The sequence below is a fragment of the Pleurodeles waltl genome, chromosome 9 (genome assembly GCF_031143425.1).
Source record: "Pleurodeles waltl isolate 20211129_DDA chromosome 9, aPleWal1.hap1.20221129, whole genome shotgun sequence".
Lineage (NCBI taxonomy): Eukaryota > Metazoa > Chordata > Amphibia > Caudata > Salamandridae > Pleurodeles > Pleurodeles waltl.
The window spans coordinates 1,050,357,111-1,050,381,304 of NC_090448.1; the positions used below are offsets into that span (position 1 = coordinate 1,050,357,111).

General features: G+C 45.3%; 1 protein-coding gene across 1 annotated transcript in view; it reads right to left on the reverse strand.

Moving 5' to 3' along the window:
* Window positions 1–24,194, reverse strand: part of ABHD12B (abhydrolase domain containing 12B) — a 328,971-nt gene that overhangs the window by 125,721 nt on the left and 179,056 nt on the right. Inside the window, exons 3-4 of the mRNA XM_069208676.1 lie at window positions 17,700–17,802; window positions 12,293–12,412 (exon numbers count right to left, since the gene is read on the reverse strand). Coding sequence (XP_069064777.1) covers window positions 12,293–12,412; window positions 17,700–17,802 — 223 coding nt within the window. The remainder of the gene's footprint in view (window positions 1–12,292; window positions 12,413–17,699; window positions 17,803–24,194) is intronic.

A 24,194-nucleotide genomic window follows, 5' to 3' on the forward strand; every position in this document is an offset into this window, starting at 1 on the left:
GAACAGTTCTTTTTCATTAAAAGGCATATTGAGAACTGCTTGTTGAATCTCTGGTTTAAATCCAGACGTTCGGAGCCATGCATGCCTTCTGATAGTTACAGATGTATTAATTGTCCGTGCAGCTGTATCTGCAGCGTCCATGGAGGAGCGGATCTGGTTGTTGGAGATGGCCTGTCCCTCCTCAACCACTTGTTTTGCCCTATTTTGGAAGTCTTTGGGCAGATGTTCAATGAGATGTTGCATCTCGTCCCAGTGGGCTCTGTCATAGCGCGCAAGTAGTGCCTGGGAGTTCGCGATGCGCCACTGGTTTGCAGCTTGTGCTGCGACTCTTTTACCAGCTGCATCAAACTTGCGGCTTTCTTTATCTGGGGGTGGTGCATCTCCAGATGTGTGAGAGTTGGCCCTTTTCCTAGCTGCTCCTACAACAACAGAGTCTGGTGGCAGCTGTGTTGTGATGAAAGCCGGGTCTGTAGGAGGCGGCTTATACTTTTTTTCCACCCTTGGTGTGATTGCCCTACTTTTGACCGGGTCCTTAAATATGTCTTTTGCGTGCCGGAGCATACCAGGGAGCATAGGCAGGCTTTGGTAGGAGCTGTGGGTGGAGGAGAGTGTGTTGAACAGGAAATCATCCTCGACCTGTTCTGAGTGGAGGCTTACGTTGTGAAATTGTGCTGCTCTAGCCACCACCTGAGAGTACGCGGTGCTGTCTTCTGGTGGAGATGGTTTTGTAGGGTATGCCTCTGGGCTGTTATCTGACACTGGGGCGTCGTATAGGTCCCATGCGTCCTGGTCTTGGTCACCCTGGCTCATGGTGGTGTGAGCTGGGGAGTGTGATGGCGTTTGTGCTGGTGAAACGTTAATCACGGGCGGAGGAGAGGGTGGTGGTGTAACTCTTTTCACCACTTTTGGTTGTGGTGCTTGTTCCGTCTGGAACTCCAACCTTCTCTTTCTCCTAATGGGGGGAAGGGTGCTTATTTTTCCTGTCCCCTGCTGAATGAAGATACGCTTTTGCGTATGGTCCGCATCAGTTGCTTGTAGCTCTTCCTCAAACCTATGCTTCTGCATTTGGGAGGTTAGCGAGTGCTCTTCTGTATAAGAGCCTGAAGCTGGGTCGCTTGCAGTTTGTTTCGGCGTCGAAACTGTGTCTGCGTGTTTTTTCGGCTCCGAGGTGACTTTTTTCCTTTTCGGGGCCGAAACCTCTCGGCGTCGATCTGTTTCGGTGCCGCTGTCTCGGCGTCGAGCCGTGTCCACACCGGCATCTCGGTGTCGAGGCTTGTCTCCAGCACTTTCTCGGTCCCGAGAAGGCTGCGTGCCGGTGTCTCGACCGGAGTCGGACGATCTCGGCACTGTTTGGGCCTTTTTCGGTGCCGACGGTCGGTCACCGATTTTATGGGTTGAGCCATGGCCTGGTGGCAGTGGCGTCCCCTGGGCCTTGTAAATGTTTCTTTGTGTGGTTTTCGACGTCTTACTCACGGTTTGTGTATCGTCGAATCCTTCGGAGTCTGAGTCTTGGATCGAGAAGGTACCTTCCTCTTCCTGTTCCTCGAACTCCCGTTGGGCTGTCGGTGCGGACGCCATTTGAAGTCTTCTGGCTCGACGGTCTCGGAGTGTTTTTCGGGACCGGAACGCACGACAGGCCTCGCAGGTGTCTTCGCTGTGCTCAGGTGACAGGCACAGGTTGCAGACCAAGTGTTGGTCTGTGTAGGGGTATTTATTGTGGCATTTGGGGCAGAAACGGAACGGGGTCCGTTCCATCGGCGTTCTTCAGCACGCGGTCGGGCCGACCAGGCCCCGACGGAGGATCGAAAAATTACCCCGAAGGGCACCGGAGCTCTTCGATCTTCGATGCGGTGTTGAATCTAACTACGCCGATCCCGAACGCAACAATACCGACGAAAATCTTCCGAAATTAACTATTTTTTCTGTTCCGAAACTCGGAGCGACAGGAACACGTCCGAACCCGATGGCGGAAAAAAAACAATCGAGGATGGAGTCGACGCCCATGCGCAATGGAGACAAAAGGAGGAGTCACTCGGTCCCGTGACTCGAAAGACTTCTTCGAAGAAAAACAACTCGTAACACTCCGGCCCAACACCAGATGGCGAGCTATTGCAGAACATGCGTATCTACAGCGACAGATGCCATCGAACGTACACATTCTAGTAAGATCAGGATAACCTCTACAGATCTTGTTAATGAGCTCTGTTGGGATTCTTCCCATGGGGCAGTGTTAGGACTAGCCTCACCTCATACTAATCTTGATCACTGATTTCATATTACAGAAGCTCTCAATTAAAAATGAAGCACCTCATTCAAGACTAAACAATTTGTCTTGTCTGAAAGGCTCCCAAAGGGAGGGTTACCAGGCATTGGTCTCCAATTTTAAAAAACCCTAAAGCCAAAGTGCTTTCCTGTATTCAATGCTGACTACTAAACTGCTGAAGTAGAAGGCTTGGTCCTCGTTTTTGGACACAGAAAAAGTTGCCCGGCACCTGACAGAACTTGGGAAATAGAGTGCCTGAGCCCTTGGAATGGCATGGCCATTAGAAGAAAATGGACACTTAGGGCCTCATTTCAACTTCGGCGGTCTTTCTCCAAGACCTGTTACGACTCGGTCGTCCCATTTCCAGGGGGCGCTGTAAGGGGACTGTCAGAAGCCTGGGAATCACCTTGAACACCTATCTAGAGTCCCTTGCTGACTCCTGTTTGTTTCTCTTTTCTCCATGGTACACTTGTGTAGGACTACATTTGCTTCTTGGGACTGCAAATCCCATAATGCACAGCTTGGTAGTCAGGAAAACCCGGATTCTGTTTCCCATTGTTTTCAATGGGAGAAGTCCAGTTGCTCCTTTTCACTGGATCCTCTCCTCCAGGACTTGCAAGTGTCCGAAACCACACACACCTGAAACCTCTCCTGTGCAGCCCAGCTTGGAACTGCTTATAAGCAGCCATTTCCTCAAGCTCCCCGTCGTGCATCGGACTTCGATTCCTTTGTGTTACAGACCCTTTGTCGGATGGTGTTCCAGTTTTGTTCCTGTTCTGTTCCAGCTTGATCCTGTTTCCTGTTTCTCTGCCCTGCTCCTGATTGTTCCAGCCAGAGTCTGCTCCCTACTTCTTAGCCTTGTATCTGTTTGTTTCTTCCAAAGCCTGCTCCCTGTTTCTCTGCCCTGCTCCTGCCTTGTTTCAGCCTGAACCTTCTCTCTGTTTCCCAGTCCTGTTTACTGCTCATTTCCTACTCCCTGTATTCCAGTCCTGTCCTTGCCTGTTCCAGCCAGAGCCTGTTCTCAGTTTCCCAGTCCTGTCTCTGTCTGTCCCAGACAGAAGTTTGCGCCCTGTTTTCAAGTCCTAGACCCGCCTTTGCTTCAGCCTGAGCCTGTTCCTAGTTCTTGCCTCTGCCTCTTTGTTGGTTCCCTTCTGTTTCTGTTTCTTCTTGGTTCTTTGTGTCTGGTAAGTGTTCTATCAGTCTTCACCAGTGTATACGTGTCCTCCTGTGTACTGGGGTTGGCTCCTGGTTCCCAGGAGGCAATTCCAGCCCCCATCCTTGTCCAGTGTTATACGTTGTATTTCGTGCCTAACAGTGACAGTGTGCTATTGCTGTTTTCTCAGGAATCGCCACTGTGTTTCCAGCTGGACCCACAAGAGCGTGTCCTGTGTATGTAAGTACTATCCTTGTTTGTGCTCTAGGATCCAGAGACAGAATCACTTCTGCTGCCTCCTTTCTATGGGGCTGGCAGGGTGACTATCTGTAAGAGCAAACTGCACAGAGGCATTGAGATTCCCTGTCACTGTGGGAGGTCCTGCGCCTTACTCTGTGTACAACCCCAGCGTGTTTGTCCACTGGTGATCCGTTTCCGGTTTGTTCACACAAGGGTTGCTCTGCTTTTACTTTCCTGTGCCTGTTCATAGCTGTCCTTTCTGTGTATGCCTTTAGCTGCTCTTCTTCCCCAGTATACTACCTCTTTAGGATATTCGGTGACCTCAAGGGGTGTCCCAACCAGAGTCCTGATCAGACCCGCCCGAAACCGTGACAGAATGCACGACCCAAAAATGTCAAGCTCCCCAGGCAATAAAGGCACACACAGACCTAAAATGCTTTCCTGTCATGTTCCGACACCCCTTTCTAAACCTAGACATTCTCTGAAGACCTCGAAAAAAGGCCTTAGTTTAAAGGATAGACTTGTTAGAGAAAATCAAAGATTGCAAGTTCAGTACTACACTGAGTGGCTTGCTAATCTTTCAATGATAGACTATTATGTTATTTGTGGCTATGACCCCCAGTCCCTGTCTGTAGAAGAATTACAAGGACGTAATGAGTTTTTGCAGTACCTATTAGCTGAAGCCAGTAAGAATGTTCTTAACCGTGGAAGTGCTTTTGCTACCTCTGCACAAGACATTTACTCTCAAGAAAAGAGGGTTAATTCCTTGCCTCATGCTAGTGCATCCCAAGTTCACTTCCAGCACTCTGCCAAAACAAAGAACCCTGACACTGTTCAAGAAGCCACACTACCGATTCCCTTGTTTTCTGTTGAGTGCTTCAGCCCATCTAGGCCAGTTTCTCAGAATTCAAAGTGCAGTGCTGACTCTTATAAAGACCTATCAGTCCCTCAGAGTTTTCAAGTCAGCAGGCTAGACCCTGTATCTAAGGGATCAGTAAAAACTGTGGGATTCCTTAGTTCAACTCACATGGCTTGTGCTCCTCCCAAATTGGATGAAAGTACATCAGTCTCAATTCCTAAGTGTTGTGCTGACTCGTGTAAAGATCTACCAGTCCCTCAGTGCTTTCAAGTGAGCAGGATAGAACCTGTATCAAAGGGATCAGTAAAGACTGTGGGATTCCTTAGTTCAATTCAAAAAGCTTGTGCTCTTCCCAAACTGGATGATAATATACCAGTCTCAATCCCTAAAAGCTCTGCTAAACCCTTTTCTATTCTGAGTGGGTTTGATAACAATATGGACATACACACACTAAAAGAGCAGTTTTGGCAGATTAAAAGGCAGATATCAGACTTCTATGATGAATATGTTGTAACATACACAAGAAATCTTGCACATGGGCTCTTTTCATCAATGCATATTTCACTGTTGGCAGAACCAGACATTCTGTTTATCTGTAAGGTAGAAGAAGTAACAGAGCAGCTGATGGAAACTACTGCAAGGCAATTTGAAAACCTGAAAAAAGAAAATGATCACCAGCTTTCGCTTAAAGAACAGTATGCTACCTCATGTGCCTCTCCAAAGACTGCTATAAAGCAGATTTTCCCTGCTATGAATGAATGTCAAGAGACTGCTCCAGTTATAAATATATCAGCCTCTTCTTCAGACTCTCTCTCAGCTTGTAGTTTTCCAGAGAATATCCCTGTGCAGTTGACTGAATCTCTGACATCTCTGAGAGATTTGACACCTCTTGATTCAAAGGATAGATCAGAGTCTTCAGAAGGAAATGTCTCAGCCCCTCTGTCAGAACAAATAAAGCCAAAGGAAGAAGAGAGTTCTGATGCAGACTCCAATAGCTGCACCTTAAGAAACCAAGATATGATTTTTCTGGAGATTAATGGCAAGTTGTGCAACAGTGTTGAAGAATCTGAATCTAGTGATGACAGTGGTTCCTGCCTTGCCGTGAACAAACCTGCAGATAGTGCTGTTCAAATGGCGCACACACCAGAATTTTCAGATTGTGGGGATACTCCTGCCCTTTCAAACAATATCATAGAATTTTCAGATAATGAAGAGACAGTTCCTGTTTCAAGTGAATTAATGGATTTTTCTGACCGTGAAGAAATACCCGCAATTACTAAGAATGTAATGGACTTCTCAGAAAGTTTAAAAATCTCTTCTGTGTCAAAGCAAATCGTGGAGATTTCAGACAAGGAAGAAAGCCAGCAATCTGAAACTGAACAGCCTGCCATAAGAAATGAGAGCCTTCTCCTAGAACAGGACACAGTTGCAGCCTCAACCACTGATTCTGACTTGCTGTTCCCTGCCACTGCGCTGCCTGTTTCCAGCTCAACGGTTAGTGAAGAACAGTTCTCTGATCTACCGGTATCTGATTTTGATGTAAAATCAGCCACACCAATGCCACCTGCTGTGTCTCTGAAATTAAAGACTCCTGGAAACCAGCAATCTGAAACCGAAGCTCAAGTACTGAAAGATATAATATGTCCCACTAAAACTAAAGACTTGAATTTGAATCTTGTATTCGAAGATCTGATGATAAATACTGTTCTTAGTGTTTTATTGCAAGAAACCATCATCAATTCAAAGGCTAGAGCTGAAAATGTAGGTAACAGTGTAAAGGTGATTTCTGAAGAGACTCCAGTTCTATTTCTTTCCAAAGAACAACCTTTCAATGTTAACAGAGTTGAAGATCAACTACCTGTAGTAGAAACGCCTAGCAAAGAAACCATTTCTGATACCACGAACACACCACAGAGCACTTGCAATGAAGAAATCCCAGTCTTGTCTGAAGATCACCCTAAAGAATTTGTTTGTGGAACTTCTACATTTTCAGATGTTAATCCAGTTTCTAAAGACTTAAAAACTCTTGTTGATCCTGTGATTGATACTCCGAAGTCATCCAAAACTAAAGAAAATTCTGACTTTTACATGTTTACCTTGAGACCACCAGTTACCCATGTCTCCCCAGTCTCTATGCTTTGCAAGCCTCAGACCACAATCAATGCAAATACTGCTGCAGAAACAGACATATCCTGCTTGTCGGAAGGAGTTATAGACCTTACAGTTACTAATACGCCAATTATCTCCTCCAAAGAAGACAGTACTGAACAGGAAACTAATGTCATAAAGATAACCGCCCGTAATGCCATTCCAGATCTCCTTGCTCCTGAATCCACTTCACCAGAAACCAACTCCATGCACTCCTCCCGTATCACTCGAACATTAAAGAGGAAAGACATCGGAGCCCATATGGGCATTAATACATGCTTTGCTCATTGGATGATTCATGTGTGGCAGGACTGTAAACTTATCAACCAAGGTTGGTGTTGGATTTTCTTGCTTTGGCTTTTCCTCTTCAACTTTTTTCAGCCAAAAGATCGCCTTCTCTTCTTGAGCGGACTGGTGGGAGGGGGTATACTGTTACGACTCGGTCGTCCCATTTCCAGGGGGCGCTGTAAGGGGACTGTCAGAAGCCTGGGAATCACCTTGAACACCTATCTAGAGTCCCTTTCTGACTCCTGTTTGTTTCTCTTTTCTCCATGGTACACTTGTGTAGGACTACATTTGCTTCTTGGGACTGCAAATCCCATAATGCACAGCTTGGTAGTCAGGAAAACCCGGATTCTGTTTCCCATTGTTTTCAATGGGAGAAGTCCAGTTGCTCCTTTTCACTGGATCCTCTCCTCCAGGACTTGCAAGTGTCAGAAACCACACACACCTGAAACCTCTCCTGTGCAGCCCAGCTTGGAACTGCTTATAAGCAGCCATTTCCTCAAGCTCCCCGTCGTGCATCGGACTTCGATTCCTTTGTGTTACAGACCCTTTGTCGGATGGTGTTCCAGTTTTGTTCCTGTTCTGTTCCAGCTTGATCCTGTTTCCTGTTTCTCTGCCCTGCTCCTGATTGTTCCAGCCAGAGTCTGCTCCCTACTTCTTAGCCTTGTATCTGTTTGTTTCTTCCAAAGCCTGCTCCCTGTTTCTCTGCCCTGCTCCTGCCTTGTTTCAGCCTGAACCTTCTCTCTGTTTCCCAGTCCTGTTTACTGATCATTTCCTACTCCCTGTATTCCAGTCCTGTCCTTGCCTGTTCCAGCCAGAGCCTGTTCTCAGTTTCCCAGTCCTGTCTGTCTGTCCCAGACAGAAGTTTGCACCCTGTTTTCAAGTCCTAGACCTGCCTTTGCTTCAGCCTGAGCCTGTTCATAGTTCTTGCCTCTGCCTCTTTGTTGGTTCCCTTCTGTTTCTGTTTCTTCTTGGTTCTTTGTGTCTGGTAAGTGTTCTATCAGTCTTCACCAGTGTATACGTGTCCTCCTGTGTACTGGGGTTGGCTCCTGGTTTCCAGGAGGCAATTCCAGCCCCCCTCCTTGTCCAGTGTTATACGTTGTATTTCGTGCCTAACAGTGACAGTGTGCTATTGCTGTTTTCTCAGGAATCGCCACTGTGTTTCCAGCTGGACCCACAAGAGCGTGTCCTGTGTATGTAAGTACTATCCTTGTTTGTGCTCTAGGGTCCAGAGACAGAATCACTTCTGCTGCCTCCTTTCTATGGGGCTGGCAGGGTGACTATCTGTAAGAGCAAACTGCACAGAGGCATTGAGATTCCCTGTCACTGTGGGAGGTCCTGCGCCTTACTCTGTGTACAACCCCAGCGTGTTTGTCCACTGGTGATCCGTTTCCTGTTTGTTCACACAAGGGTTGCTCTGCTTTTACTTTCCTGTGCCTGTTCATAGCTGTCCTTTCTGTGTATGCCTTTAGCTGCTCTTCTTCCCCAGTATACTACCTCTTTAGGATATTCGGTGACCTCAAGGGGTGTCCCAACCAGAGTCCTGATCAGACCCGCCCGAAACCGTGACAAGACTGCCAAAGCTGCGGGCGCCAGTATACTGCTGGCGGTATATCTGGCTCCCTATTATGACTTTTCCGCTGGGCCAGCGGACGGTAAAATTGTTTCCATCCGCTGGCCCAGCGGAAAAGTCACATCAACACTGCCGCCGGCTCGTAATAGAGCTGGTGGCAATGTTGATGTGCAGAGGGTGCAGTAGCACCCGTCGCGCATTCCACTGATCGAAATTCGGGCAGTGAAATGCGCAATGGGGCTGTGCCTGGGGGCCCCTGTACGGCCCATGCCAAGTGCATGGGCAGTGCAGGGCCTCCCACGGGCACCCCAAGTCCCCCTTACTGCCAGCCTTTCCATGGCGGTGTTTACCGCCGTGAACAGGCTGGCGGTTGGGGATTATGACCGGCAGGCAGAAGCCTGGCGGTATGTTGGAGGGGCCGGCGGTATGGCCATGGCTACCACCATCTTACCGCCGGCCGCCAGGGACGTAATGAGGCCCTTAGTTTAATTTGGTCCACTGCTGATAAGACAACATATCCTAGTTATCACTGAACAATAGTCAATGTTTCCCAATGTTAAAGGTGCACCCGGAACCTCTGCGGATGTTATTATCTCAACTCTGACAAAGATCTTATCCACTTTTGGGATACCTGAAATTTTCCAGTTTGATGACAAACACTCAATTCAATAAAAAATTGTTTTAGGGCTTACCCAATTATATGGATTCTCATTACTTGAAGATCATCCCCCTCTAGGTCAAGGCAAATGGAACAGTAGATTGTTTCATGACAACTCTTAAATTGATAAGACGAGTAACTCAATTCACTGAAAAAGCATTATCCTGGTGCTCTCTCAAACCCTGAAATATTACTGAAACACTACTCACAGCACTACTGCAAGTAGCCAGTGGAGCTGCTATTACAGAGAAAGATGAGAATGAAGCTTCCGCGAGCAAAAAGGCTCTCACCCACTATCCACCACATGGTGCTGCGGCAGAATGGAAGCCGAACGAGGATGCTGTCTTATGTCTGCAGGAGGTGGAAACTACATTAATTCCTCTGTGTTAGGAAGACCTAATCCTGACTATACAAAATAACTCTCACAAAGCTCACTCTTCATTTGACCCTCACCCAAACATTGTGGCTGACATCTGGGGATCCATAGTTAATGTGTAGCGGGGTGTGCAATATCACTTTTAACTGTGATACCAAAGACACAGGAATTTCCTGATGACGGTTCTTCTATCAACAGCATTACACTTGAAAACTTAAGCCCTCCATCAATACCACTTTCCTCCCTGAACCCTCTGTTTTCCGGCCCTGACTGCATCATTAACTTTCCAAATGGCGCATTAGTAATGGGTAATTACACCACCATGTATTGTGATTAGTTCAGGGTAAAAGTGGCACTGACCATTTTGATGCGCATGCAGTCCACTGTGCAGAGATAGAAGTTAGGAGGCACAGGAGGCCAGACCCAAAATGGAAATTGAACAGAGCAGAAAGGTTCCCCCAACAGAGATGTTTCAATGCACTGGCAAAGTGGGCAATTGCCGAGGGCAGCGACTTTCTAAGGGGTCCCCTGGTAAAGTGATCAGGACTGTCAAAACTTTCTCTCTTCTCGCACTTTCTATACCCAGTTCTGTCTCTGAATCTGCCTCTCTTTACCCAGCCATGCCTCACTACTACATTTCAATATACCTCTCCTCTGCTAACTCACCTATCTCCTGCTCTATCATCCCTCTCCTTACCTTGCACCCCCTCATTACCTTTATACTTCTCTACCACCCTCTAACTTGCTCTCCCCTCCCTTTATCTTACGCATTTCTTTTCTCTATTTCTATGGTATATTCCTCTATTACTTTCACATTTTGTACCTCTCTTTTTTGTGTAGCTCATATCTCTATATCTCTCTTTTTTAGCTACCCCACTCTGGCTACCTCTTTCTGCACTCTCTACCACCCTCAACATCAGCTATTTCACCTGAATCCTCTCATCTTACTTCACCTGACCTCTTCTGCCTCACCCTCTCTCTTTACCCCTGTCTATCTATCTCTATGTGCCTATCTCTTTATATTCACTCATCTACCACACCTGTCTACAACACGTCTCTTTCATTATACCTCTTTAAAATCCACCACAATCTACCAGTCTCTCATGACCGCCACTCTCTCTACTACTGTCTACGCATACCTTGCCCATCAGTCCTCCCCACCTCTATGAATCTCTCTATATGTCCTTCTCTCTTTCTCTAGCACTCTTTTAAATTACCCATCTCTCTGTTCCTCGCTTTCTTTAGCTACCTCTTCCTCTTTCTACCGCTCGGTATCTTTCTATATTTATTTTATGTCTCTCCCTACATCAACTTTCCATAATACAACTCTCACTCTCTACCCCTTTATGTTGTTGTATTCCATCCTTCTCAAGTTCAGTTCTCTACCTATCCCTCTAGCTGAGTACCTCTGATTCACATCTCTTTACCACTCAGAAAATCTATTTCTCTGCCTCACCCATTGTTCTGTCTCATGCCTCTCTGCTTACTTCACCTCACCTCTACCTTACCCATCTCTTTACCTCTGTCCACCTATGTTTACATCTCTATGTGCCACACCCCTTCTAGTTATCTGTTCTCTCTCTACCTCACCCTGTCTAACACACTTCTCTCACAATATGGCGATGTCTACCACTCTCTCTACTTAGAGTATGCCTCAGTGTATCTCACCCTTATGCCTCTCTATACATGTCCTTTTTCCAATCTCAAGGTCTCTTTACCTCACTTTAAACCCTAATCTATCTCACTCTTCCTCACTTTCTATATCTCCAGCTCTTCCTTCCTACTTCTTTGCTGCTATATTTTGGGCTACCAAGCCTTTCTTTGTTTATCTTGCTCTTTCCCTACTTCATCTAACTCACTACTTCATCTCAACCTTTCTTCTCCCTCTACTTCAGCCCTCACCGTGTCACCGTGTACCATTCCCTTAATCTCTATATCCTTCTCCATTCTCTTGCCTGCACCCATTTCTCTTACTCCGCAGAGTTTGGGAGTTGGGATTGTCACTGTCTAGATAGAGAAGTGTGCACACAGAAAGGCAAGAGGAAGAACCAATTATGGGAAGAGAATTAAGAAGAACATTTGTTGAATTTCTCCCTGTGGAATGCTAAAAATCCTTCCTGCACTTCTTTGATTTTCCGTGTAGCAGCAAAACTGCCAGTTTGGAAGTGAGATTTATTATGATTACGGATATCTGGCAATTAAAGTTACAACTCCAAGCGCTATGTGCATATGTCATTTTATATTCTCTACTATTCCACTATACATCCACCGTCACCATTAGTGTGTTTTTCCTACATTGGAGGGGACTTAGACTATTATTTCCACATAAAATATTGTTCTGGTTTTTAAAAAGATTGATCTAAGAGCAAAAATAAATTGCTGTACTATTGCTTGTTTTAGATTTTTTTGAAACTATTTGTCTGACAGCTTGACCATACATCTGTTTTTGCATGTTCCAATGTCTGGAATTTAATGTATAATTCTTTTTTTTGGCAAACCTGATGGCTTTAATTAACTGAAAATGGGTAACTCATCAGGGCTTAAATTAACGGAAAATTTTGAATAAATTAAAAGGTCACCAGAACAGAGGGCCAAAAAAGTGTCTTGCACAGGGTCTCAAAAATAATTAAGATGGCACTGTCCTGACGCTTCTGCATCCACCATACGCCAAACTCAGAAATCTATACAGATGATGCCACTATTTTAGTTTTAATAGAATGAATGAATAATGAACCACCTTGTACCGGCATTTCCATGTAGATAAATTACAGCCGGGTTATCATCTGCAAGAGATGCTTCAAACCAGTCTTGGCTCTGGCTATGCGCTTCGTTACCTCTGCTGGCAGGGACGGTATGCCTACAAGAGAAAAAAATACGCAATCAGTGAACGACTTCACAACACCTACAATTAGCCTTCACCTGAGAGTGTGAGGCACTAATGATAAAAGCTAGTATTAAATAATCAACTTAAGGATCAAGTAATCACCGCTCCATAAAAGTTATATTCTGAGTGCCTGGGTTCTCGGTAGAAGTCCCTCGACAAGAGGTGTGTGGTGTACAAATTCCCAGGGAGTGCATCTTTCCTTCTGAACTTTTAATTCAGTTTCATGGTCGGCAGTCAGAACGAATGGGTGTTCCCACCTAGCTTTCAAACAGAGGCAAGCGTTGCTTTTCATAAAGGCAATAGGTTTGACTTTTGTATTTGGCACAACTCACTTCTACTATTTCTAAATTGCTGCAATTAATGTGTTACTTTTAACCATTTCAGTGAGACACAGTTCATCCTACATGTCACAAATAAGCAATAGGTACATATGTGCACTGAGCACTACGTACTTTGTGTGTCCTAATGTTATTAATGTTAATTGATGCACTTGAACTCAGAACGGAAATGCCTTCACTGTAGAAATAGAAATTCATATATTTTGTGTGCCTTAACCTTATTAAATGAGTTTTAGTCTTTACGGATTGGATAAGACTATCCTTACAATATTGAAATGCGAAGGGTTTGTGTAAACGTGTGCACTAATGTTTTCATATTTGAATTTATAATGTAGGTCTTAGTTACATTTATGCTCATGTATTCAAGTTGCACTGCATTTACCTAAAACTCATAATGATGAGTTTCATTTGAATTTATATACTGTCATTCTCATTTATTTGTAGCTGTACGTGCACAAATGACACATATTAAATGTGCACCATTGAATTACACGTTTAAACTTGGCATGACTAGGCCTTTATTTTTTCAGCATGAAATATTTTTTTCCATTTCTGTTGCTTCTCTTTTTCTTTGCAGGTACATTCAAGTGGAGTGCTAGTTTGAGAATAGATGTAACATTTTGCTAGCAAAAGAGAGCTTGAGAAGAGGACCTTGACGAGGAACATGGAGAAACAGCGTTAAATGACAATACCTATTCAGTGATGCATCATGGAGTTGCAAGTACCCTAGGTCGACGTTGTTTCCAGGATCGGTCTGGGAGAGTCTGTACACACTGCAGCTCATAATGTGAGAAAGGAAAGGACAATGGAACCCCTGATGGCGTGAACGAAAGGCGTTGCTTAGAAGATTTGGGTGGTATTAACTAGTGTTCTTACAGGTTGATGTAGGTCACTGTTCCTTTGGACTTTGGGAGGTGCAGACCTCTAAGTATTCCCCATTTTATCCTATTGCAGTGGCTTAGGCTGACACTTATTTCTCTAACTCTAGAAGAATCCTTACCGAGTTTCTGAAATGCTGACACCTTCCTACATATGCATGGGCATATATAAATTTTTGTCCTTTTCCTGCATTTTTCCAAGGCTTTGACACTCCTTTGTAGTTTAATTACAATTGATCGATTTAGCTCTTAAGTTAGATGACTTTAGACATTACTCGTGTTAAGGAGAGAGGATCGGAGACGCTTCTCTGAACACCAGATTTAATTTCTAATTTTCTGCATTGTTGTAACTGAACTTCAGGGTTGTCTCATGCTTGTTTGCCTAAACTTCTTCAGGAGGTTTATTTATCCTGTTGTTGTCCTGTATCTTTACAGCATGGTTTTGAGATTGATTTCTATGGATCTGACTGCTAACTTGTAATAAAAACTTCTTAACTTTATTTTTGATTTCTGGTCCTCATTGTGTAGCCAAACACGATTAATGCCTACTCCTTTTACCTCTCCTGTTGACAAAGATCCATCAGGTAACCATTTGTAGAAGGTTGGCCCATCGCTCCATCAAATGTAAGTTGGGATTCAATCATGCCACCCGAATTCACTACAAACGTCAGTGGCAAGTTTTTAACTCACTGCGAGACCCTGCTGGGATGACTCATGCATGCAAATGTACAGATGAAGCAATATACCTACAGACATTCATGTGACACAGGCAAACACACACACAAGCAGGCAAAAATACATAGCGGGGTAATGGCACCCTAGCACATGGACAACTTGCCACACAGGCATCGATACATACACACAGATCAAGAGACGTAGTAATGGTTTTATGGTTGCTAGTGCTGCTGTAGGTGTTATCCTTATGAGGTCTATGGTCCTTCTTTTCAAGTAGGATACCTGTTTAGCAAGGATGGAGACAGGGAGCTAGGTGTGTCGCTGTTTTTACTTAGTGTAAACAGACCGCATTTGGCACAGCCTACTTGTTCATTCCTAATGCATCCGTAGAGATATCTCATCTATACAGAATTTCCAGTGGCAGCCAGAAATGGTGCATCCTTCGATGACAACATTGGAATGTGGGGACTGGTAGAGCAAAAGGACACGAGACACATGGAGGGTTAAGAGACAGAAGAGAATTTTGCCATTACATATAGGTTGAGGCCTACAGCTGCATTCTTTTTGGTGCCCACAAAGCTGCATTTGTACTGTTACCCTCCAGGGTAGTTCTTGGTTTTACAGCCTCTCAGGTTTACCCTGAAAGAGGTGTTAGTCTACTGATAATAGTGACTGTGTCAATAAGTCAGCTCCCTACTTCAATAGCAGAGCTGCAGGTTTAGAGACAGACCTGTGGTAAGCAGTGGTTAGGTATGCAGCAAACATGTAGGTAGGACAGAATTGCGATGTCTGCTGAGGATCAGGAAAGTGTTTAGCATCAGGCAATAAACAGAGAAAGGAAAGTTGCTGATTCATCTAGGAAATGACTGACACTCAGGAATGAGTTTCAGTCGCAGGTAAGTTTCAATGACGTCCTAACAGGAAATTAAATCTAATGATAAGTGAGGAAGGCTTACAAAGGTGTTGGTTATGTTCAGAAAGCTTGCATGATCTTCCTGTGCATTATCTATCTATTTTTATAAGACACTGCTTTACTTAAGGGTGACCTCAGTTTGTTTTTTACCAAACCAAGTATTTAGAGTTCGAATGAATAGAGGAACATAATTCTAAAGTAACAAAGGTTTACAAAACGTATGATCCTAAGAGAAAATATTGTGAAACCATGTAAGGTCAAGCAGTGTATGACCAAACCTGCACTATGTGTATGTGCTTCTAAAAAGGTTAATAAAATAGTATGCTTTATTCCCAGAATGATGTGGATGACATTTTATTATGAACACAAGTGACATGCGAAATATAGCACCAAAGGAAAAGATGCATTGTCCATCTCTAAAGATCAGTCAATATCGACACATTTAGGGAGTATGGAGGCTGTAGAATGTAAGGACTACATTCAGAAACCAGTTTGCACAGAATATATGTAAGATTTGTCTTATATAAGTATATTTATTTTACACATTTGCGTGATTTTATTGTACAAAATTCAGTGGTATGAAATCCAAATCATATCAGATAAGGAAGAGTGAAAATGGAAAATATGTCACAGTTCTTTGTGAAATACAGATTTCACCACCATAAAAGCAGCTTGAAAACCACTCTGCAAAACCTTACCATTGCCAGGGTGTACGAAAGTGATTTTGAATTATCTGGGGTGTATAAGTGATCACCTCAATGAATAAGGCCATCACCTGCTAGATGTCACAAATATGCTCCATCCCTGGTAACATGACTGTTTGAAACTGGATTATGTTTAGATTATTTGGGGTGGGTGACTAAAAGACAAATACAATAAAGCCTAACACACTACTCTTACCAAGATTTTAGTATGTCCAGGCAATTCTGGTTGAGGTTCCCAATCTAAGATGAAGTAGAATCTGTGCCTGTTATTGTAATTCCTATTTGAATTATACATAAGGGGTAATTTACAAGTGAAGGATGCATGCCAACAAGTTAGTTTCTTTTATTTTTGTTACATTCTTTGCCTCTTTTGTACTATTTTTGTTCCTGATTTTGCTTCTTGTAGTAGTTGGAACATTGACTCGATCTACTTTTCAATGTCCTTGCTTGGTGCTTTCCTATTCCATTATGTTAGGGGACATTTGATGCCTCACAATCAACTTCTTCTATGAAGTGTAAGATGACACTGTGGCTACTGGGATGAGTTACCCCTTCCACATGCAATCAAGAAGGAAACTCAACTGACTTTTCCAGTGTCCAGTTCAATAAATAAAATATTGTGTTTGACATCAAAATGTGTTTATCTTCAGAAACGGCTAAGTTCATCCTTGGAGACAGAAGGATTGTGTTTCCGAAATACTTGAAATGATGCTATTTTAAGATAATTTATGGTGAGGATGGAAAATGTTATGCTGATATGATTTACTTGGTACTGAATGTTACTGCTATTTATTTGAATTCATTATTTAGGTGGAGACATTGACTTTGTATGACAGTACTGTTGGCAAACGCGCTTGATGTTCTCATTTCATTACTGTGGAACTCATCACCTCCAGAAGGGTTAAGCCTTCCACATAACACAGCTGCCAAAAGGAGAGCCACGGATAATTTACGCAGACTATAGGTCACTTTTAGGGCTGTATTATACAATGAAGTGCATTTTCCTTGTTTGCGCCAGGCACACCTACCCTGTGGCCAGGGCAGTAAAGGGAAATACGGAGGAGCTTTGAAGTAGTTGCTCCGTGTTTCACTGTGTAGGCGGCAACCCGTCTGCGCCTTCAAGAGGGGTGACAGATCCCCTTGCAGGCAGATGCAGTCAAAGACTGCACCTGCCTAAACGAGGTTGTCTGGGAGTCCATAGCACCCACTTCACCCTGTCCAGAGTGCAGCCATCAGGGGGCGCACTGACAGTGCGTCACCTTTTAGTGATGCACTGTGAAAGCACCTCCTGATAGTTTCTTTGCCTCTGCGCCCGCATTCATAATATGGCTCGGCCACAGAGGCAAACAGATTCCCTCATTGGCATGGGGCCACTCCCCCACACAAAAAAGGGAATGCCTCCAGATAATAGTGTTGGTGCTATATGTATCTGTATTAGAGAAGGTACAGTAGAGGCCGCACAAGCGTCTGCAGCCCCTTCTCAGATACTAAAGCGCCCCCGGGGTCAGGGGGTGGTGCGCAAAGTGGGCGCAAACTTTGTATAAAACGGCCCCCATCCAGTGTATGTGCTGTGGAAGCCACACTACACAGCATTAACGCTTTTGCTTTCTCATCCACTTTTACCAGGCTAATCACATTGTGACACCTACCAACAAGTGGTCAGCTTGGTGAAAAACTCAATGAAAACAAAATGTTGAAACTCAAATTGAACATTCCATAGATCTCAAAATCACCTCTCACACACACACTTACCAGACACCAACACTGATTCCATCCTCAGGAGTAAGATACAAATTTGTGGTGTTATTCAAAAGTAGTTCAGGATGTTGCAAATCAACAAAGAAAGGGATCTTTACTGAAAAAAAAAGTAAGACATGTTAGCAACTTTAACAGCTAATGTTTTACATCCAGCTGTTATGAAAATAATTCAACTCTGATTTTTATCAAGCATAATTCCACAGTGGATACACAATCATATCTATATCAAAATGGGCGGTGTGTCACAATTATGGCATCTGGAAGGATTCCCCCATGCAGTTTCGATGTCTGATCATCCAAGTCACGTTGTGCCAGGAGTAAGGGTCATGCCTTCCGGTAGCCACATTGCCACTGACACTTGTGAAAAGGCAATGTCACCAGAAAAGGGCCCTTAAGACAGAGCCCCAAGGACGAGAAAAAAACAAAAGATGAAAACCTCAACAAGAAGATGGAACTCCCAGTTGTTGTAATAAAAGTATCAGAGGAGACAGCCAGACTGCAGATAGTGAACGCAGGAACCTGAAGGACGCTGGACTGGAAGAAAGGGGCTGGAGCTGGAAGCTGCTGAAAGAAGACTCCAGTTGTGAGAGAACACAAAGAGGAAACTTGAAGCACTGTGACGCAATGAACCAACTGAAAACCCTCCCATAAATAGGCCCTGAACAGGAGGAGGAAATGGAATCACAGAAAAGCCTCCATAACCTGTTGGGATAAGAGAGGAATAAAAATGGTGTTGGCCATCTTGGATTGAGCAGATACATATTTCTCCAGAACCTTTACCAAGGGATTCAGGTAAGAAAACTTGGCTGGGCCTCCATGGCCCAGAATGTTCCCTGCAAGGTGCATGCTGATGGACTAGACATGAGGTAAGACTGCAGGGGGAAGCGCTAGTCCACCAGCGCCACTTCAGAACTGCCGCCACTCATGGCGCAGCAGTACCGGCTCGATCAGGACAGATGCGAGCAGTGTAACAAGATGAGAACTCCACAAACTAAGGGGCACATTTACAAGCCCCTTGCGCTTCCTTGCCCCACATTAGCATAATTTTTAAGATAATGTGGCATTAAGGAGGCAATTTCATAGCACTATATTTACAAAGTGGGGCAATGCAAGCATTGCCCCACTTTGTAACCCCTTGTTCCATATTATGTCTGCGCCAGGCGTAATGTATGCAAGGGGAGCGTTCCCCTGTTAGAAGGCCCAGAAAAATGGTGCAGTGAAATCTGCAAGATTTCACTGCACCATTTTTTGTGTCATTTTACCGCCTGCCTTATACAGGCATTAAAGTGACACTCCCACTGTATTCAATGGGCCTCCCTTGACTTTGGTGGATTAGTGCCATACTTTCTGGCGCTAATCCACCAAAGCGCCACAATAGTGTCAAAATGTTTGATGCAATTGGCCTAACGTGTGCCTAATTACGGCACACACATGGTGTCGCAAGAAAAGTGGTGCATCATTTATGATGCACCACTTTCTTGTAAATATGCCTCTAAGCATTCAATTATGTAGTATTTGTATGCCATGAACTTAGCCAAAAGACAGCAGATCACTGTACAGGTTCAAAGGTGTAGTCAGTAAGAGATTGAAGGGGAAGCTGAGTTTGAGATTTCAGGTGGAACTGTTACTTCATCATGATGTAGGGCCTGATGTTCAAAGGTTTTCTGATTTGTGAACCATTCGCAAATGGTTTTGAAGCCATTAAAATAAGCTTGTGTGATGTAGAAGGTGTCGCTACACTTAGGTTCGCTCAGAGCGCACAAATATTGAATGTTTTTTTTATTTTGTGATTTTCTAAATTCGATTTCCAATCACCAATTCTCAGTTTATATGTCCTAACCGTTGGCATGTTGCGAATGGTCTCAAAAACGGCAAAAACGTGCAATTAGTAACCAGTTCCAAAGTATACCCAAAAAGCAATGAAAACTTTCACAATGGCAGTCATATATGCTATGGTGAGGAGGATGCACAACCTGTGTACAGAAGAGGAGGAGAAGAGAAACAATTTTTTGTGTGTGTGACCGTGTTTGATGAAACTGAGGGGAAGGTTGATAGTAGACATGATTTAGTATGGAGGTGACTATTAAACTGACTGATGAGTTACTTTAGGTTATGTCCAGCCCAGCGAAGCTATCTCTACACAAGTTCAAGAATGGTGTAGTGTAGATGTAGGAAGTTGGCTCTGTATGTGCTATTTCAAAGTAAGGAATAGCATGCACAGAGTCCAAGGGTTCCCCTTAGAGGTAAAATAGTGGTAAAAATAGATAATACTAATGCTCTATTTTGTGGTAGTGTGGTCGAGCAATAGGCTTATCCAAGGAGTAGTGTTAAGCATTTGTTGTACATACACATAGACAATAAATGAGGTACACACACTCAGAGACAAATCCAGCCAATAGGTTTTTATATAGAAAAATATCTTTTCTTAGTTTATTTTAAGAACCACAGGTTCAAATTCTACATGTAATAGCTCATTCGAAAGGTATTGCAGGTAAGTACTTTAGGAACTTCAAATCATCAAAATTGCATGTATACTTTTCAAGTTATTGACAAATAGCTGTTTTAAAAGTGGACACTTAGTGCAATTTTCACAGTTCCTAGGGGAGGTAAGTTTTGATTAGTTTTACCAGGTAAGTAAGACACTTACAGGGTTCAGTTCTTGGTCCAAGGTAGCCCACCGTTGGGGGTTCAGAGCAACCCCAAAGTCACCACACCAGCAGCTCAGGGCCGGTCAGGTGCAGAGTTCAAAGTGGTGCCCAAAACACATAGGCTAGAATGGAGAGAAGGGGGTGCCCCGGTTCCGGTCTGCTTGCAGGTAAGTACCCGCGTCTTCGGAGGGCAGACCAGGGGGGTTTTGTAGGGGACCGGGGGGGACACAAGTCCACACAGAAATTTCACCCTCAGCGGCGCGGGGGCGGCCGGGTGCAGTGTAGAAACAAGCGTCGGGTTTGTAATGGAAGTCAATGGGAGATCTAGGGATCTCTTCAGCGCTGCAGGCAGGCAAGGGGGGGGTTCCTCGGGGAAACCTCCACTTGGGCAAGGGAGAGGGACTCCTGGGGGTCACTCCTCCAGTGAAAGTCCGGTCCTTCAGGTCCTGGGGGCTGCGGGTGCAGGGTCTCTCCCAGGTGTCGGGACTTTGGATTCAAGGAGTCGCGGTCAGGGGAAGCCTCGGGATTCCCTCTGCAGGCGGCGCTGTGGGGGCTCAGGGGGGACAGGTTTTGGTACTCACAGTATCAGAGTAGTCCTGGGGTCCCTCCTGAGGCGTCGGATCTCCACCAGCCGAGTCGGGGTCGCCGGGTGCAGTGTTGCAAGTCTCACGCTTCTTGCGGGGAGCTTGCAGGGTTCTTTAAAGCTGCTGGAAACAAAGTTGCAGCTTTTCTTGGAGCAGGTCCGCTGTCCTCGGGAGTTTCTTGTCTTTTCGAAGCAGGGGCAGTCCTCAGAGGATGTCGAGGTCGCTGGTCCCTTTGGAAGGCGTCGCTGGAGCAGGATCTTTGGAAGGCAGGAGACAGGCCGGTGAGTTTCTGGAGCCAAGGCAGTTGTCGTCTTCTGGTCTTCCTCTGCAGGGGTTTTTCAGCTAGGCAGTCCTTCTTCTTGTAGTTGCAGGAATCTAATTTTCTAGGGTTCAGGGTAGCCCTTAAATACTAAATTTAAGGGCGTGTTTAGGTCTGGGGGGTTAGTAGCCAATGGCTACTAGCCCTGAGGGTGGGTACACCCTCTTTGTGCCTCCTCCTAAGGGGAGGGGGTCACAATCCTAACCCTATTGGGGGAATCCTCCATCTGCAAGATGGAGGATTTCTAAAAGTTAGAGTCACCTCAGCTCAGGACACCTTAGGGGCTGTCCTGACTGGCCAGTGACTCCTCCTTGTTATTCTCATTATTTTCTCCGGCCTTGCCGCCAAAAGTGGGGCCTGGCCGGAGGGGGCGGGCAACTCCACTAGCTGGAGTGTCCTGCTGGGTTGGCACAAAGGAGGCGAGCCTTTGAGGCTCACCGCCAGGTGTGACAATTCCTGCCTGGGAGAGGTGTTAGCATCTCCACCCAGTGCAGGCTTTGTTACTGGCCTCAGAGTGACAAAGGCACTCTCCCCATGGGGCCAGCAACATGTCTCGGTTTGTGGCAGGCTGCTAAAACTAGTCAGCCTACACAGATAGTCGGTTAAGTTTCAGGGGGCACCTCTAAGGTGCCCTCTGTGGTGTATTTTACAATAAAATGTACACTGGCATCAGTGTGCATTTATTGTGCTGAGAAGTTTGATACCAAACTTCCCAGTTTTCAGTGTAGCCATTATGGTGCTGTGGAGTTCGTGTTTGACAGACTCCCAGACCATATACTCTTATGGCTACCCTGCACTTACAATGTCTAAGGTTTTGTTTAGACACTGTAGGGGTACCATGCTCATGCACTGGTACCCTCACCTATGGTATAGTGCACCCTGCCTTAGGGCTGTAAGGCCTGCTAGAGGGGTGTCTTACCTATACTGCATAGGCAGTGAGAGGCTGGCATGGCACCCTGAGGGGAGTGCCATGTCGACTTACTCGTTTTGTCCTCACTAGCACACACAAGCTGGCAAGCAGTGTGTCTGTGCTGAGTGAGAGGTCTCCAGGGTGGCATAAGACATGCTGCATCCCTTAGAGACCTTCCTTGGCATCAGGGCCCTTGGTACTAGAAGTACCAGTTACAAGGGACTTATCTGGATGCCAGGGTCTGCCAATTGTGGATACAAAAGTACAGGTTAGGGAAAGAACACTGGTGCTGGGGCCTGGTTAGCAGGCCTCAGCACACTTTCAATTGTAAACATAGCATCAGCAAAGGCAAAAAGTCAGGGGGCAACCATGCCAAGGAGGCATTTCCTTACACAACCCCCCCCCAAACGAAAGAGGATGAGACTAACCTTTCCCAAGAGAGTCTTCATTTTCTAAGTGGAAGAACCTGGAAAGGCCATCTGCATTGGCATGGGCAGTCCCAGGTCTGTGTTCCACTATAAAGTCCATTCCCTGTAGGGAGATGGACCACCTCAACAGTTTAGGATTTTCACCTTTCATTTGCATCAGCCATTTGAGAGGTCTGTGGTCAGTTTGAACTAGGAAGTGAGTCCCAAAGAGGTATGGTCTCAGCTTCTTCAGGGACCAGACCACAGCAAAGGCCTCCCTCTCAATGGCACTCCAACGCTGCTCCCTGGGGAGTAACCTCCTGCTAATGAAAGCAACAGGCTGGTCAAGGCCATCATCATTTGTTTGGGACAAAACTGCCCCTATCCCATGTTCAGAGGCATCAGTCTGCACAATGAACTGCTTAGAATAATCTGGAGCTTTGAGAACTGGTGCTGAGCACATTGCCTGTTTCAGGGTGTCAAAGGCCTGTTGGCAGTCCACAGTCCAGTTCACTTTCTTGGGCATTTTCTTGGAGGTGAGCTCAGTGAGGGCTGTCACAATGGATCCATATCCCTTCACAAACCTCCTGTAGTACCCAGTCAAGCCAAGGAATGCCCTGACTTGAGTCTGGGTTTTTGGAGCTACCCAGTCCAGAATAGTCTGGATCTTGGGTTGGAGTGGCTGAACTTGGCCTCCACCTACAAGGTGTCCCAAGTAAACCACAGTTCCCTGCCCTATCTGGCATTTGGATGCCTTGATAGAGAGGCCTGCAGATTGCAGAGCCTTCAAAACCTTCCTCAGGTGGACCAGGTGATCCTGCCAGGTGGAGCTAAAGACAGCAATATCATCAAGATAAGCTGTGCTAAAGGACTCCAAGCCAGCAAGGACTTGATTCACCAACCTTTGGAAGGTGGCAGGGGCATTCTTTAAACCAAAGGGCATAACAGTAAACTGATAATGCCCATCAGGTGTGGAGAATGCTGTCTTTTCTTTTGCTCCAGGTGCCATTTGTATTTGCCAGTACCCTGCTGTCAAGTCAAAGGTACTTAGAAATTTGGCAGCACCTAATTTATCAATGAGCTCATCAGCTCTTGGAATTGGATGAGCATCTGTCTTGGTGACAGAATTGAGCCCTCTGTAGTCCACACAAAACCTCATCTCTTTCTTTCCATCTGTGGTGTGAGGTTTGGGGACTAAGACCACTGGGCTAGCCCAGGGGCTGTCAGAGCGCTCAATGACTCCCAATTCCAGCATCTTGTGGACTTCCACCTTGATGCTTTCCTTAACATGGTCAGACTGTCTAAAGATTTTGTTCTTGACAGGCATGCTGTCTCCTGTGTCCACATCATGGGTACACAGGTGTGTCTGACCAGGGGTTAAGGAGAAGAGTTCAGGAAACTGTTGTAGGACTCTCCTACAATCAGCTTGCTGTTGGCCAGAGAGGGTGTCTGAGTAGATCACTCCATCTACTGTACCATCTTTTGGGTCTGATGACAGAAGATCAGGGAGAGGTTCACTCTCTGCCTCCTGATCCTCATCTGTTACCATCAACAGATTGACATCAGCCCTGTCGTGGAAGAGCTTAAGGCGGTTTACATGGATCACCCTCTTGGGGCTCCT